This window comes from Meles meles, chromosome 9, assembly GCF_922984935.1.
Source record: "Meles meles chromosome 9, mMelMel3.1 paternal haplotype, whole genome shotgun sequence".
NCBI lineage: Eukaryota > Metazoa > Chordata > Mammalia > Carnivora > Mustelidae > Meles > Meles meles.
In genome coordinates this window covers 115,471,534-115,490,103 of record NC_060074.1, presented here as the reverse complement: position 1 = coordinate 115,490,103, position 18,570 = coordinate 115,471,534, and the positions used below count along the sequence as shown (strand labels likewise).

Sequence of the window (18,570 nt, the reverse complement as noted above, 5' to 3'; positions counted from 1 at the left end):
TGGGGAGCCAAAGAGCACAGAGCCCCAAGGCAAGGACTGGGGCTGGGGAAGTGGATGGGGTGGAGAAGGGCTCTGGCACCCCTGCCTCTGCCAGCGCCCAAGCTATCTCACAGCCTGGCCCACTCCTCCATTCCTGCAAGCCTTCACAGGAACCCGGGAAGTGCCTGACATTTCCCAAGGTGACCTCCGTCAGGAAAAGCAGGCCCTTGGTTGCCAAGACCCCAGGAGGGGATGCCGGTTCTCAGGAACTCCGGCATTGGCAGCCCATCAGGCCCGCCACAGCCAGCACACCTGCCTGGACCGTGGGTCCTTCGGGCCTGGAGGAACTGCGTGGGGATGGTGCAGGATCTGCGGCCCATTGGCAGAACGCAGTTAGTGGGAATGAGCCTCCTATACACGAAGTGGGCATGAGCACTTCTAGGAAGGCCATACCCCAGGGTGCAGGGGGCGGAGCTGCAGGTCTGAGAGAAGTGGACGATGTGGAGACACCAGGAGACCTCGGTAGCAGAACCCTATCCTCTGAAAGCTGTGATGCTAAGAAACTCAGAACTCCAGAGAAAAGGCTCAGGGCAAAGTTGGCCTTAGCTCATAAGACCTTGGCAAATTTTTTTGAGTCAAAAGTTTTAGAAAAAGAGAACACTGATGAATGTTCTCCAGGTTCTTTCAAGGGTCAGAAGGAGAAGGGCAGGACGCGGCAGAGCTCCTGGCGTGCATTTCTGAAAAGCAAAGATGCAGAAGGCCCCAAAAGGCCCACCTTAGTAAGTCTGGTTCCAGGACAGGAAATCTTGAATCCTCTCAGACCTTCTCCACCGAGGAACAACAGTCACTGTGAGGAGCAGGTTGAAGACAAGGAAAGCTGTGCTTCTGGAGATCCCTGGTCACCTCCACATTCTCCCACGCTGGTGTCACCCAGCAATTTGGTTTCTCCGGAAAACAGGAGAAAAAGTGAGCCAACCCTCAAATGCACCAGCCCCCAGGAAAGTAGTAGGTGCCTAAGTTCAGGTATCTTTCCTGAAAAGTCCTGGTTGATGTTACCCACCAGCCCTCGTGCCCAGCAGGCTGGGATCAGCTGCACTCTTCCCTCCAGTTCTGCCTGCTGCCTGGCATATGGAGGCCAAGGCATGCCTTGCAAACCCATGAGTCCCAAGCCCCAGAGCCCGAGGCCTGGTGTTCATTGGGCAGATTTCCACTGCTCTGGCAGCAACAACGCCATCTCCGTGCTTTCCCTTGGAAGCTACGTTGATGTGGATAACAGTCCCGAGGCTTCCAAAAGGTCCAAGACCCCTAAGGCCTGGGCAAGCCTCCTACTTTCTCTGCAGACACTAGACCAGGATGACCAGAAGGAAGAGAGTGGGAAAAGAGGCTGGCATCATCATGCTCTGAGCATAGCACCCTCACTCAGGGACCTTCCTCGAAGTGAGGTGAGTTACCTGTGACTAGCACCAACTTGTTGATTTATCTCTAAATGCAAGAGGAGGGAACACGTGGGAAATTTTCCCAAGAGAGGGGAGAGGTGAAGCAGGAAGGCCAATCTGCCTTGCAGGGAGACTACCATTTAACACTCCTAGAGTGCCTTAATCAACATAGTGTGTGACCAACTTCTGAAAATTTGCCAAACTAACGAGTAGGAAGTGAAATTTCACTATAATTTTGTGCTTCTAGGCTTTTTTTCCCATGTAGAAATCCAGACATTTAAATTCCCTTTTCTATCAACTGCCTATTCTTCTATCAGGTAGTTGTTGCAGACTTTTTCCTTTCAACCTTCATCATTCCCCGCTGTGAAATTTTTTAAAAAAGAAATTCCCCTTTGTTGTCTTCTAATATTCTTAATGTGTTTATTTTTTTAAATTTAGGTCTAATACCATTGAGCTTATTTCAGCATAAAGAGATAGTTGTTGGTTCTTCTGAATTTCCTAATAAAATAAAATGGCCTCTCCCCCAAAGCTAAGACCCAGAACAGGGTAACATGTGTTGGGTCAGGCACAAGAAAGGGTATACAGGCTTGGGTTTTCTCATGAGTCACTGCTCTCAGGAGGAAGTAGGTTTTTTGAAATTCCAGAAAGAATACCCGTGGGGCTATGAAAGAAAACCTCCCTATGCCCTATCCACCCCTGCATCTGTGTGCCCCTGCCCCTCCGCTTCTTTAGAAAAATGGTATTGTGTCTCCCTTGTGCCCAGCGCTGTGCTGCTGTGAAAGGACCTCAAGTTCAACGTTAGTCTCCAGACAGAGCCAGGCAGTGCACACCCAGCTACACACTGCCTGCTGGTTCCTGGTGAACCCCTCCCCTGAGCGACCCATCTGTCTGGAACCAGTAATGCTGGGCTGGGTCTGTTCTCCCTCCTCCCTACGTCAGCCATCCAGATACTCCTGTGGGTCTCCTGTCTCAGAACACATGCATTTTTCCTGTGTTCATGTATTTGCGACTCTCTTGTCTTGCTACATGTTCTGATGTGCACGCATACTAGGCTTTCCCTCTCCTCCCATAAGATGTGAAAGACAAAGAGAAATAGTAACCAACATGGGTCACCCACTTCATGCCTGTCCCTTTCCTGGGCACCTTCCAGGTGTTTACCTCAGGCCCACTACATCTACTCCTTCCCTTATATAACACCTGGACAGACTGTGTGGGTCTTAACAAGCAGGGATGTGATTGCAAAGTGCCCGGGAAATGACTAGGCATCAAGTGGGTGTTAGATAAATGTTAGTTCCTGTTCCTCTTTGTCTTTCATATCATACTGGAAGAAAGGGAAGGCCTAGTGGGCTTGCACATAAGAACACGTAGGAAGGGACTTTTCTGGGTGGCTCAGTTGGTTAAGCGGCTGCCTTTGGCTCAAGTCATGATCTCAGGGTCCTAGGATGGAGTACCACTTGCTCAGCGGGGTGTCTGCTTCTCCTTCTGCCCCTCCCCCTGCTTATGCTCTCTCTGTCTCTCTCTCTCTCTCAAATAAATAAATAAAATCTGAAAGAAAGGAAGAAAGAAAATAAGTAAATGTTGGTAGACAAGAGAGCAGCAGATACCTGAACACAGGAATGGGAAGGGTAGAAATGCTTTCAAGTTTGCTCTAGCTGAACCTGTGAGCAATCATGGAACAAGAACCTCACCTTGGAGATATGAAGGCTCCCTCTTGTGGCTGCTCCTGGGAGAGCAGGCAATGATTGTAGGAGTAATTAGCAAGGAATTCAGTCAGCATTCCCATTTATTCCTTCCACAGTGCATTTAAAGAACAAGGGTTCTTTTATTCCAGTACCCTAAGACAACCATCCCTTTTTTTTATGGCAAAGCTCAACTGTAATGTTTTTATTTTTTATTTTTTTTATTTTATTTTTTCAGTGTTCCAAGATTCATTGTTTATGCACCACACCCCGTGCTCCATGCAGTACATGCCCTCCTTAATACCTCCCACCAGGCTCACCCATTTGTTTCTCAGAGTCCACAGTATCTCATGCTTTACTAAGACAACCATTCCTAATATGTTAAATTTTCTTCCAGCTTCTTTTCTGTAAGTATGTTTTATATATTTATGATGTTTGCGATAATGCCATCTATAGAGTCTTTAATTTTCTATGAATTTGCATCTTGCACTTTGTTTCTTTAAAACTCTTTTAAGTTAAGAAATTCAGAGGTCATACAGAAAAGCATAATGCACAAATGTGTAGATAATATATTCTTGTAAAACAAAAACCAAGTAAGCACCACAAGAAACACTATATACCACCCCAGCTCCCATCCCTTCCTGTTCAGAATGCTCTCTCTTCTCTCTGACACTAACCAGTGCCAACCTTTATGGTATTCACTCCCTTGCCTTTCATTATAACTTTACTACTTAAGTTTGCACCACCAAACCACACAGTTTATTTTTGCCTATTTTTGAGCTTTACTTAAGTAAAACCTTATTTTATTTCCTTTAAACCTATTCATTCTATTGTCTGCCTTCTTTTGCTCTAATTTTGTTAAGACTCATTCTTACTCTGTGTATCTAATGTTCTTTCATTTTTTTGTTATCGAGAATTACTTTGAATCAGCATATTACACTGTGTTTATCAGTCAGCTATTGCTGGACTTTGAGGCTTTCTCCAGCTGCATCTGTTGTGAACAGGGCTGCTAGGATCATTTGTGCCCAGGTGCCTACTGTGCCTGCACATGCATTTCTCCCCAGTGAGAAATGCATCCTCCTTCAGAGGAGTGAGATGGCTGGCTCATTGGGGGGATGCAGATCTTCAGCTTTACTAGATACTGTCAAACATTTTCCCAAAGTGATTTGCCAGTTTATACTCCTTCCTTGAGATTTCTTTTGCTCTATATTATCATTAACATTTGTTTGGTATTGTCATTCTTGTTAATATTAGCCATTCTTCTAGGTACAGGTAGAGGTTATCTCCTTGTGGTTTTAGTTCGCATTTCCTCTATATCTATACTTATATGCTTATATGGCAATTTGGATATCCTGTCTGGGGACATGTCTGACCTAATCTCTTGCCTATTTGTCTATGAGGTTGCCTTTTTCTTGCTGATGGCGTATATTCTAGATACAATCCCATTATTGATTAAATATGACACAAATATCATTTCCCACTCCATGGCTTGTCTTTTTCCTTCTGTAATGATATCTTTTGATGAACAGAAGTTCTTAACTTTGATGTTTTCATGTATATCCACATTTTCTCAACACCAAATTTAGGGAATTTATAGAATCCCCTAAAAAAACTTTTTTATTAAAGATTTGTATTTATTTATTTATTTGACAGAGAGACAGAGAGAGAGCATGAGAGGGGAGAAGGTCAGAGGGAGAAGCGGACTCCTTGCTGAGCAGGGAGCCCGATGCGGGACTCTATCACGGGACTCCAGGATCACGACCTGAACCAAAGGCAGTCGCTTAACCAACTGAGCCACCCAGGCGCCCTCCCCAAATAGCTTTTAACAAAGATTTCCTAGTCTTATTTTTTTTTCTTACCTTTAGATTTCTGAGATGGCTAAAACTGGCTTTTGTGTTCCTTTGGTGGTTTTTCTGTCTATGTGCCAGTTCAGTGTCTCATCAGTGTAGCTATATAGGAAGTGTTGCTGTCCAGCTTGTCAGATCCTCCCACCTGGTTCTTCTTCAATATGAACACTTATTGAGTGCCAGCCATTCATCAGGCAATATTCTAGGTGCTATGAATACAATGTGGAAGAATATATAAAGATCTCTGTCCTCAAAGGAGGCATGGTGGGAGTAAATAAATAATTGAGCAAATAAGATTATTTCAGATATTGAAGAGATCATAAAAAACAAAAATGTAATTAAGAAATTGGAAAGGCTAATGGGATAGAGGTTTGGGCATTATGAGGGTCAGGCTCCCTTAACTTGCAGGTTTGGAGTCTAAGGAGTTGAGCCAAGCCTTGGGTGATGAGAAGTCAGAAAATGAGGCCTCTCAGGGCCAGTCCAACATGTCAGTGACATGGAACACTCCCCTTGCCGAGAGATTGCCATATAATAGAGCTCCCCACAATGTTACCTCATACATGGGACAGCACAGCATGTTTGTGTAATGGAAAACAAAAGGAGGCAACATTTGGGTGTGAAAAGTGCCACTTACATGTAGACATTTCTTCCCTTTTTAATTCAGGTTTAGGGGCAAAGAATCTGTGATTCCAGGCAAGCAAGCTCTGCATCTTATCTATAAACTAATTTGTGCACACATGGGCTTGCACTCCTGGCTAAGGGGGTTTAAGGAAGAAGACCAAGATCAAGAGGGAGCAAGATGAGAAAGAACTGTGGATGGATGAGAGAAATGGAGAAAAGTTATAAGTTTTGAACAACTGTGCATTCTTGATTCTCACTCTGTTACTTCCTAGCCATGAACCTTGCTGTAAGACCTCACTGGGGCTCTGTTTCCTTATTTGTAAGGGTCAGACAAGGTAATCTCTTAGGCCTCTGCTAGGTAGAATATCAACTTTCTGAAGGAATGCTGGAGAGTTTTGCTGACCTTCCCCCAAGGTCTTCTCTGACTCTGAAAGCAAGGATCCAAAGTATGGCTTCTACTGAGACATTTTAAATGAGCTGGATAGGAGGGAATACATTGTGAACATTTTCTAACCTTTCTGAGGGGAATGTAAAATAGTATAGCCACTCTGGAAAAAAAAGGTCTGGCAATTTCTAATTAAACCTAACCTGGGTTTACCATATGACCCAGAAATTACCCTCATGCACATTTATCTCAGGGAAATGAAACTTAGTTTACACATGAACCTACAAATAAATGTTCATACCAGCTTTAGTCATAATAACCCCAAACTGGAAACAACTTAGATGTCCTTCTGTAGGGGAATGGTTAACAATCGATTAACAAACTGTGCTACATCCCTAAAAATTGAACCATTGACATATGCAACAACTTTGATGGATTGCAAGGGAATTATTCTGAATGAAAAGAAAAGCCAATAGAAAAAGGTAATGTACTGTAGGAATCCATTTATATAACATTCCTAAAATGGAAAAAAAAAATATGGAGATGAAGAACAGATTGGCCGGGGCAAGATGACAGAGAGGTAGTAGAGGCTGTTACAACTGGTCCCCTAAAGTAAGCTGATCATCTACCACAACGCTCTGAAAACCCATGAAATCAGTCTGAAATGTAGGATTATACACTTCTGGATCTCTGCTGGGGCAGAAGACACTAGTGGTGAGAAACGTTTCAGGGTACGCCTTGCCTGGATCACAGTTGATACATTCAGCTACACATCCCCTCAGCCATCTCTCACCAAAATGGGTAGGAGTAAGAATGCCCAACAGAGGAAAAATTCAGAGACTGTGCCCTCTCCAGCAGAGCTGTTGGATATGGACATAAACAGTATGTCAGAAAGGGAATACAGGGTAACAGTTACCCAGGCAATGGCTAGTTTGGAGAAAACCATTATTGACAACAGGGAATTGATTAGGACAGAAGGGGAAGCCACCAGGGAAGAAGTTAAAAATGCTCTCAATGAGTTCCAATCTAATCTAAATTCTTTAACAGCTAGGTTAACTGAAGCAGAAGATAGAATTAGTGATTTAGAGGACAAGCTGATAGAGAAAAAAGATCCAGAGGAGGCCTGGAACAAACAGCTTAGAAGCCTTGAAAACAGAATTAGGGAAATAAATGATGCCATGAAACATTGCAATGTCAGAATTATTGGGATCCCTGAGGGAGAGGAGAAAGAAAGAAGATTAGAAGATATAGTTGAATAAATTCTTCATGAAAATTTTCCCAGTCTGGGGGTGCCCGGGTGGCTCAGTGGGTTAAGCCTCTGCCTTCGGCTCAGGTCATGATCCCAGGGTCCTGGGATCAAGTCCCGCATCAGGCTCTCTGCTCAGCAGGGAGCCTGCTTCCTCCTCTCTCTCTGCCTGCCTCTCTGCCTACTTATGATCTCTGTCTGTCAAATTAAAAAAAAAAAAAAAAGAAAAGAAAATTTTCCCGATCTGGCAAATGGAACCAGCGTTTGTGTCCTAGAGGCAGAAAGGACTCCCCCCAAGATCATAGAATCTAGAAAGACCTCCAAACGACTGATTGTGAAGCTGATGAATCATAATATTAGACAGGAGCTCTTGAGAGCAGCTAGGAGGAAGAAATTCCTTATGTACAGAGGAAGGCCCATGAGACCTGTCCACAGAAACCTGGCAAGCCAGAAAGGGCTGGCAAGACATATCCAGGGCACTAAATGAGAAGAACATGCAGCCAAGAATACTTTATCCAGCAAGACGGACTTTCAAAATTGGTGGAGAGATAAAGAGCTTCCAAGACCAGGAAGCTTTACAAAAGTATGTGACCACCAAGCTGGCACAACAAGAAATATTAAGGGGGGGGGGTTCTATAAAAGAAGAAAAAACCCAAGAGTGTCATAGAACAGAAATTTATGGAGACAATTCTATAGAAACAAGGACTTCACAGGCAACACAATGTCAATAAAAACGTATCTCTCAATAATCAATCTCAGTGTGAACAGACTAAATGCTCCCATAAAATGGCACAGGGTTGCAAATTGTATAAAATGACAAGACCCGTCCATGTGTTGTCTACAAGAGATGCATTTTGAACCTAAGCATACATCCAGACTGAAAGTGAAGGGATGGAGAAGCATCTTTCATGCCAGAGGGCCTCAAAAGAAAGCTGGAGTAGCTATTCTCATATCAGATAAATTAGATTTCAAACTAAAAACTGTAGTCAGAGATAAAGGACACTACATCATTCTTAAAGGGCCCATCCACCAAGAAGATCTAACAATTGTAAATATTTAGGCCCCCCAAAAGGGAGCAGCCAACTAGGTAAGACAACTGTTAATCAAAATAAAGAGTCATATTGATATGAATACATTCATAGTCGGGAATCTTAACATGTCACTCTCAGTAATAGATCATCCAAGTAGAAAATCAATGAAGAAATAAGAGCATTGAATGACACATTGGACCAGATGAACTGCATAAATGTATACAGAACATTCCACCATAAAACAACAGAATACTCATTATTCTCAAGAACACATGGAACATTCTCCAGAATAGACCACATACTGGGTCACAAATCAGGACTCAACCAATACCAAAAGATTGAGATTATTTCCTGCATATTCTCAGGCCACAATGCTTTGAAATTGGAACTCAACCACAAGAAAGAGATTGGAAAGAATTCAAACACCTGGAAACTAAGGGCCACCTTCCTTAAGAATGTTTGGATCAACCAGGAAATCAAAGAAGAACTTCAACAATTCACAGAAACCAATGAGAATGAAGACACTTCAGTCCAAAACCTATGGGATACAGCAAAGGCAGTCTTTTTGTTTGTTTGTTTGTTTGTTTTGTTTTGTTTTGTTTATTTACAGCATAACAGTGTTCATTGTTTTGGCATCACACCCAGTGCTCCATGCAGTACGTGCCCTCCCTATTACCCACCACCTGGTTCCTCAACCTCCCACCCTCCCACCCCTTCAAAACCCTCTGGTTGTTTTTCAGAGTCCATAGTCTCTCATGGTTCATCTCCCCTTCCAGTTTCCCTCAACTCCCTCTCCTCTCCATCTCCCCATGTCCTCCATGTTATTTATTATGCTCCACAAATAAGTGAGACCATATGATACTTGACTCTCTCTGCTTGATTTATTTCACAGCAAAGGCAGTCTTAAAGGGGAAATACATAGCCATCCAAGGCTCCATCAAAAAAAAAAAAAAAATTGGAAAATTCAGAATACAACAGCTCTCTTTACCCCCTTAAAGAACTGGAAAATCAACAACAAATTAAGCCAACTCCACACACAAAAAGGGAAATAATCAAGATTAATAATCAAGATTAGAGCAGAGATCAATGAGATAGAAACTAGAGATAGAGTAGAACATATCAATGAAACTAGAAGTTGTTTTTTTTTTGTTTTTTTTTTGTTTTTTTTTTTTAGAGAATCAACAAGATCGATACATCACTGGCCAAACTAATCCAAAAGGAAAAAGAGAGGACCCAAATTAATAAAATTATGAATGAAAAGGGAGAGATCACAACTAACATCAAAGAAATAGAAACAATCATCAGATATTATTATCAACAGTTATATTCCAAGAAGTTAAGCAACCTAGACAAAATGGATGCATTCCTAGAAACCTATAAACTTCCAAAACTGAGTCAGGAGGAAATTTAAAACCCAAATAGACCAATATCCAGTAACGAGATTGAAGCAATGATCAAAAACCTCCCTAAAAAGAAGAGCCCAGGACCAGATGGATTCCCGGGGGAATTCTACCAAACTTTTAAGAAGAAATATAACCTAGCTCCTGAAGCTATTTCAAAAAAATAGCAACAAAAGGAAAACTTCCAGACTCTTTCTATGAAGCCAGCATTACCCTGGTCCCCAAACCAGGAAAAGACCCCACCAAAAAGGAGAATTTCAGACCAATGTCCCTGATGAATATGGATGCTAAGATTCTCAACAGATCCTGCCTAATAGGACCCACCAGTACATTAAAAAGATTATCCACCATTACCAGGTGAGATTTATCCCTGGGATGCAGGGGTGGTTCAACATTCACAAATCAATCAATATGATAGAACAAATCAATAAGAGAAGAGAGAAGAACCACATGGTTCTCTCAATTGATGCAGAAAAAGCATTTGACAAGACATAGCATCCGTTCCTGATTAAAATGATTCAAAGTACAGGGATAGAGGGAACATTCCTCAACTTCATAAAATCTGTCTATGAAAAACCCACAACAAATATCATCCTCATTGGGAAAAAGCTGACAGCCTTCCTGTTGAGATCAGGAACACGACAAGGATGCCCATTCTCACCACTTTTGCTCAACATAGTACTAGAAGTCCTAGCAACAGGAATCAGACAACAAAGAGAAATAAAAGGTATTCAGATCGTCACAGAAGAAGTCAAACTCTCTCTCCTTGCACATGACATGATACTTTATACGGAAAACCCAAAAGACTCTACCTCCAATCTACTAGAACTCATACAGCAATTCAGTAATGTGGCAGGATACAAAATCAATGTACAGAAATCAGTTGCTTTCTTATACACTAACAATGAAAATATAGAAAGGGAAATTAGAGAATTGATTCCATTTACTATAGCACCAAGAATCATAAGATACCTGGGAATAAACCTAACCAATGAGGCAAAGGATCAGACTACTCCTGAAAGAAATTGAAGAAGACACAAAAAGATGGAAGACCATTCCATGCTCATGGATCAGAAGAATAAACATTGTTAAAATGTCTACTCCCTATAGCCATCTATATTTTCAATGCCGTCCAGATCAATAATTCACCAGCTTTTTTCAAAGAGCAAGAACAAACAATCTTAAAATTTGTATGGAACCAAAAGGGACCCTGAATTGCTAAGGAAATGTTGAAAAAGAAAACCAAAACTGGGGGCATAACATTGCCTGATTTTAAGCTTTACTACAAAGCTGTGATCACCAAAACAGCATGGTACAGGCACAAAAACAGACACATAGACCAGTGGAACAGAGAGCCCAGATATGGACCCTCAACTTTATGGTCAAATAATCTTCGACAAAACAGGAAAAAATATACAGTGGAAAAAAGAGTCTCTTCAGTAAATGGTGCTGGGAAAATTGGACATCTATGTATAGAAGAATGAAATTCGACCATTCTTTCACACCATACACAAAGAGGCAACCCGTAGAATGGGAGAATATATTCACAAATGACACTACAGATTAAAGGGCTGATATCCAAGACCTATAAAGAACTCCTCAAACTCAACACACACAAAACAGAATATCATGTAAAAAAAAAAAAAAAATGGATAGAAGACATGAACAGACACTGCTCCAATGAAGACATACAAAAGGCTAACAGACACATGAAAAACTGTTCGTTATCATTAGCCATTTGGGAGATTCAAATCAAAACCACATTGAGATACCACATTACACCAGTTAGAATGCCCAAAATTAACAAGACAGGAAACAACATGTGTTGGAGAGGATGTGGAGAAAGCGGAACCCTCTCACACTGTTGGTAGGAATGCAAGTTTGTGCATCCATTTTGGAAAACAGTGTGGAGATTCCTTAAGAAATTAAAAATAGAGCTTCCCTATGAACCTGCAATTGCACTACTGGGTATTTTTCCCAAAGATACAGATGTAGTGAAAAGAAGGGCTACCTGTACCCCAATGTTCATAGCAGCAATGGGCACGGTCGCCAAACTATGGAAAGAACCAAGATGCCCTTCAGTGGACAAATGGATAAAGATATTGTCCATATATACTATGGAGTGCTATGCCTCCATCGAAAAGGATGAATACCCAACATTTGAATCAACATGGACAGGATGGGAAGAGACTATACTGAGTGAAATATGTCAAGCAGAAAGAGTCAATTATCATATAGTTTCACTTGTGGAACATAAGGAGTAACACAGAGGAAATGGAGAGATGAAGAGGAGAAGGGAGTTGGGGGAAATCGGAGGGGGAGATGAACCACGAGAGACTGTAGATTCTGAGAAACAAAACTGAGGGGTTTTTGTTGTTCTGTTTTTGGTTTGCTTTTTTATTTTTTTTTACAAACATATAATGTATTTTTATCCCCAGGGGTACAGGTCTGTAAACCGCCAGGTTTACACACTTCACAGCACTCACCATAGCACATACCCTCCCCAATGTCCATAACCACATTCCCCTCTCTTGACACCCCTCCCCCCAGCAACCCTCAGTTTGTTTTGTGAGATTAAGAGTCACTTATGGTTTGTCTCCCTCCCAATCCCATCTCGTTTCATTTATTCTTTTTTTTAAAAGATTTTATTTATTTATTTGACAGAGAGAGATCACAGGTAGGCAGAGAGGCAGCCAGAGAGAGCGGAAGGGAAGTAGGCTCCCCACTGAGCAGAGAGCCAGATGCGGGGCTGGATCCCAGGACCCTGGGATCATGACCTGAGCCGAAAGCAGAGGCTTTAACCCACTGAGCCACCCAGGTGCCCCTCGTTTCATTTATTCTTTTCCTACCCCCTAAATCCCCCATGTTGCATCTCCATTTCCTCATATCAGAGAGATCATATGATAGTTGTCTTTCTCCGATTGCCTTATTTCACTCAGCATGATACCCTCTAGTTCCATCCACGTCGTCGCAAATGGCAAGATTTCATTTCTTTTGATGGCTGCATAGTATTCCACTGTGTATATATACCACATCTTCTTTATCCATTTATCTGTTGATGGACATCTAGGTTCTTTCCATAGTTTGGCTATTGTAGACATTGCTGCTATAAACATTCGGGTGCACGTGCCCCTTTGGATCACTACGTTTGTATCTTTAGGGTAAATACCCAGTAGTGCAATTGCTGGGTCATAGGGTAGTTCTATTTTAAACTTTTTGAGAAACCTCCAAACTGTTTTCTAGAGTGGCTGCACCAGCTTGCAGTCCCACCAACAGTGGAGGAGGGTTCCCCTTTCTCCGCATCCTCGCCAGCATCTGTCATTTCCTGACTTGTTAATTTTAGCCCTTCTAACTGGTGTGAGGTGGTATCTCACTGTGGTTTTGATTTGTATTTCCCTGATGCCGAGTGATGTGGAGCACTTTTTCATGTGTCTGTTGACCATCTGGATGTCTTCTTTGCAGAAATGTCTGTTCAAATCCTCTGCCCATTTCTAGATTGGATTATTTGTTCTTTGGGTGTTGACTTTGTTAAGTTCCTTATAGATTTTGGACACTAGCCCTTTATGATATGTCGTTTGCAAATGTCTTCTCCCATTCTGTCAGTTGTCTTTTGGTTTTGTTGACTGTTTCCTTTGCTGTGCAAAAGCTTTGGTTGATAAAGTCCCAATAGTTCGTTTTTGCCCTTGCTTCCCTTACCTTTGGCAATGTTCCTAGGAAGATGTTGCTGCAGCTGAGGTTGAAGAGCTTGCTGCCTGTGTTCTCCTCAAGGATTTTAATGGATTCCTTTCTCACATTGAGATCCTTCATCCATTTTGAGTCTATTTTCTTTTTCTTTTTTTTTAAGATTTTATTTATTTATTTGACAGAGAGAGATCACAAGTAGGCAGAGAGGCAGGCAGAGAGGCAGGCAGAGAGAGAGGGAAGCAGGCTTGCTGCTGAGCAGAGAGCCTGATGCGGGACTCAATCCCAGGACCCTGAGATCATGACCTGAGCCGAAGGCAGTGGCCTAACCCACTGAGCCACCCAGGTGCCCCTTGAGTCTATTTTCATGTGTGGTGTAAGGAAATGGTCCAATTTCATTTTTCTGCATGTGGCTGTCCAATTTTCCCAACACCATTTATTGAAGAGGCTGTCTTTTTTTCCATTGGACATTCTTTCCTGCTTTGTCAAAGATTAGTTGACCATAGAGTTGAGGGTCTATTTCTGGGGTCTCTAATCTGTTCCATTGATCTATGTGTCTGTTTTTGTGCCAGCACCATACTGTCTTGATGATGACAGCTTTGTAATCGAGCTTGAAGTCCGGAATTGTGATGCCACCAACTTTGTCTTTCTTTTTCAATATTCCTTTGGCTATTCAAGGTCTTTTCTGGTTCCATATAAATTTTAGGGTTATTTGTTCCATATTTTGAAAAAAATGGATGGGATTTTGATAGGGATTGCATTAAATGTGTAGATTGCTTTCGGTAGCATAGACATTTTCACAATATTTGTTCTTCCAATGCAGGAGCATGGAACATTTTTCCATTTCTTTGTGTCTTCCTCAGTTTCTTTCATGAGTACTTTATAGTTTTCTGCGTATAGATTCTTAGCCTCTTTGGTTAGGTTTATTCCTAGGAATCTTATAGTTTTGGGTGCAATTGTAAATGGGATTGACTCCTTAATTTCTCTTTATTCTGTCTTGTTGTTGGTGTATAGAAATGCAACTGATTTCTGTGCATTGATTTTATATCCTGACACTTTACTAAATTCTTGTACAAGTTCTAGCCATTTTGGAGTGGAATCTTTTGGGTTTTCCTCTTATTGTTTCATATCATCTGCAAAGTGTGATAGTTTGACTTCTTCTTTGCCAATTTGGATGCTTTTAATTTCTTTTTGTTGTCTGATTGCTGAGGCTAGGACTTCTAGTACTATGTTGAATAGCAGTGGTGATAATGGACATCCCTGCCGTGTTCCTGACCTTAGTGGAAAAGCTTTCAGTTTTTCTCCTTTGAGAATATTTGCGGTGGGTTTTTCATAGATGGCTCTGATAATATTGAGGTATGTGCCCTCTCTCCCTACACTTTGAAGAGTTTTGATCAGGAAGGGATGCTGTACTTTGTCAAATGCTTTTTCAGCATCTATTGAGAGTATCATATGGTTCTTGTTCTTTCTTTTATTAATGTGTTGTATCACATTAATTGATTTGTGGATTTTGAACCAGCCTTGCAGCCCTGGAATAAATCCCACTTGGTCGTGGTGAATAATCCTTTTAATGTACTGTTGAATCCTATTGGCTAGTATTTTGGTGAGAATTTTCACATCTGTGTTCATCAAGAATATTGGCCTGTAATTCTCTTTTTTGATGGTATCCTTGTCTGGTTTTGGGGTCAAGGTGATGCTGGTCTCATAAAATGAGTTTGGAAGTTTTCCTTCCATTTCTATTTTTTTGGAACACTTTCAGGAGAATAGGAATTAATTCTTCTTTCAATGTTTGGTAGAATTCCCCTGGGAAGCCGTCTGGCCCTGGGTTTTTGGTTGTTTGGAGATTTTTGATGAATTTTTATGTTTCAATCTCCTTACTGGTTATGGGTCTGTTCAGGTTTTCTGTTTCTTCCTGGTTCAGTTGTGGTAGTTTATATGTCTCTAGGAATGCATCCATTTCTTCCAGATTGTCAAATTTGTTGGCATAGAGTTGCTCATAGTATGTTCTTATAATTGTTTGTATTTCTTTGGTGTTGGTTATGATCTCTCCTCTTTCATTCATGATTTTATTTATTTGGGTCCTTTCTCTTTTCTTTTTGATAAGTCTGGCCAGGGGTTTATCAATCTTAATTCTTTCAAAGAACCAGCTCCCAGTTTCATTGATTTGTTCTATTGTTTTCTGCTATTGATTTCTGCTCTGATCTTTATGATTTCTCTTCTTCTGCTGGGTGTAGGCTTGGTTCACTTTCGGGAGCTTTTTTTCCCTGAACACTTTCCATGGAATGCCAGAGGATGGGAATGAAAATGGCAGCCTCCCAGTCTCCAGCCTGGAGGAATCGAGAGTTCAGGGCCCAACTCCTCAGTGTGCCCTCAGAGAAAAGCACTCAATCATTTTGTCTCCCTGGTCTCCAGCCGCACTCTGAGCTCACCCAACCTGCGACCGGTTCAACATAACCCCAAGCTGAGAGCTCTGTCTCTGTAGCCAGTTTCCCCGCTCTAATACCTGTGAGCTCTGCAACACTCAGATGCCTCCAATCCTTCTGTGACCCAGCGGGACCTGGGGCCACGCTGACCCCACATGGGCTTCACCCCGGTTTAGCCTCTGGAGCGATGTCCCTCAGTGGAACAGACTTTTAAAGGTCCTGATTTAGTGTTCCGTTGCTCCGCTGCTTGCCAGGAGCCGGCCCCTCCCCCGCAGTCTATCTTCCCATTGCTTTGGATTCACTTCTCCGCCAGTCCTACCTTTCAGAAAGTGGTTGATTTTCTGTTTCTAGAATTGCTGTTCTTCTTCTCTTCAATCTCCTATTGGATTTGTAGGTGTATGCAATGGTTTGAAAAGCTATTTAGCTTATCTCCTGCTACCTGATGTAGTCTCAGCCTGCTACCTCTCTGCCATCTTGACTCCTCCTCCAAAACTGAGGGTTTTTGAGTGGAGAGATGTGGGGTGTTGGGTGAGCCTGGTGGTGGGTATTATGGAGGGCACGTATTGCATGGAGCACTGGGTGTGGTGCTTAAACAATGAATTCTGAAACACTGAAAAGAAATTTTTAAAAGAAAAAAAATAGAACAGATTGGCCATTGCCAGAGGTTGAGGAGAGACCTGTGGATGTGGTAATAAAAGAACAAAAGTATCCTAAAGTGCTGACATATCTTGACTATGTTGATAGATTCCTGAACCTATGTAAGTGATAAAACAGCACAGAACTAACAGAACTAAATAAACACACACACACACACACACACACACACACACACACACACACACACACACACCTGCAAGGAAAACTGGGAAATCTGAATAGGATCTGTGGGTTGTATCAATGTTCTGGCTGTAATATGTAACATTCTATAAGATGTTACCATTCTGAGAATCTGAGTACAAAGTACACAGGATTTCTCTATACTATTTCTTACATCTGGGTGTATATCTACAATTATATCAAAATTCCAAGTTTAATTTGAAGAAAATATTTATATCATTAAATTAATACCTGGATGGTGTTCAGTGGTATATATGCATTAGAAATCTCAACCAGTTCTCTATTGTTTTGAGCAATTAGGTTGCTTACCACTTTTTACATAAATAAGGCTATATTGAACATCTTTGCAGATAAGCTTCTCAAAATGTTTTATTCTCCCTCTTTTTTATTTCCTTTACTTTTTAAAAATTATCAAAATTATGCTTGCACATAGTTATAAAATCAAATGTTACTTAGATAATGTTTTTCTTTTTTTTAAGATTTTATTTATTTATTTGACAGACAGAGATCACAAGTAGGCAGAGAGGCAGGTAGAGAGAGAGAGAAGGAAGCAGGCTCCCCACTGAGCAGACAGCCAGATGTGGGGCTCGATCCCAGGACCCCAGGATCACGACCTGAGCTGACGGCAGAGGCTTTAACCCACTGAGCCACCCAGGTGCCCCAATGTTTTTCTTTTTTTAATTAAAATATAATGTACTATTTGTTTCAGGGGTACAGGTCTGTGAATCATCAGTCTTACACAATTCACAGCATTCACCATAGCACATACCCTCCCCAATGCCCATCACCCAGCCGCCCACACCCCTCCCCTCCAGCAACCCTCAGTTTGTTTCCTGAGATTAAGAGTCTCTTGTGGTTTGTCTTCCTCCCCAGTCCCATCTTGTTTAATTTTTCCTCCTTTCCCCCCCACACCCCCCACCCTGTCTCTCAACTTCCTCATATCAGAGAGATCATATGATAATTATCTTTCTCTGACTGACTTATTTTGGTTAGCATAATACCCTCTAGTTCTATCCAAGTCATTGCAAGTGGCAAGATTTAGGGGGTTTTGATGGCTGCATAGTATTCCATAATGCTTTTCAAATGTTAACATACATATAAACCACCTGGGCTCCATTGAGGTACAGGTCCTGATTCAGATATTTGGATGAGGCCTGAGGTTTGCATTCTGACACGTATCCAGGGGCTGTAACTGCTGGTCCTCCCCCTCACTAGCAGTAGTGAGAGGTTAGAAGACATCCTTTGGCAATAACAGCCAGCTGGCTCATTCCTCCCTTCCCAAAGACAACCAAGTTAGGTTTTAATAGTAAATTCAAACTGCTATTTTGACTTATTATATTTAAATACTATGTATTAACTTCCAGTTATGATAGTTATGAAGATTCAGCATCTTGCATTCCATCTGGTCTCCTTTCCCATCCTCCTAATACCATCCTTCTACTATATAGTTAAGTCAGTAACAAGAGTTTCTATCCTATGGATATGAAAATATTCTTCAGTGTGAATCCAAGTGGTAGGCTTCAATGGCATTTTTTTGTTTCTTTTTTCCTATAGTTAATATTTGTTGAATTGTTTTTTATTTCTTTTCAGCGTAACAGAATTCATTGTTTATGCACCACACCCAGTGCTCCATGCAATACATGCTCTCCATAATACCCTCCACCTCGCTCCCCCAACCTCCCACCCCCTGCCCCTTCAAAACCCTCAGGTTGTTTTTCAGAGTCCATGTTGAATTTTTCATATGTGTGATTTTTCTAGAAATCTATCCTTAAATCTGACTGTAAGATCACTTATAAACTATTTTCCAAATATTCAAACATGTCAGCATTCTATCAAGTCTCTATTTTCTCCTAGAGACCTTCCTTCCAGAACCCTCTGACCTCCTGCTATACTTTGGACTAGTTGTTCCCAGGAATTCTACATAGCTTTCTTCTCTAGTTTCCTATTTCTTGGATCCTGGGTCTTCCTCTACTCCTTTATTGTGTACAAGAACATCCCCCACTAG

The 18,570-nt window shown here is 41.6% G+C and overlaps 1 protein-coding gene across 1 annotated transcript in view; it reads left to right on the top strand.

Annotated features, from left to right (window-relative positions):
- ARHGEF4 (Rho guanine nucleotide exchange factor 4) overlaps nt 1-18,570 on the top strand; it is a 243,333-nt gene that overhangs the window by 82,272 nt on the left and 142,491 nt on the right. The window contains 1 exon segment of the mRNA XM_046018460.1: nt 30-1,421. Within this exon segment, the coding sequence (XP_045874416.1) occupies nt 30-1,421 (1,392 nt within the window).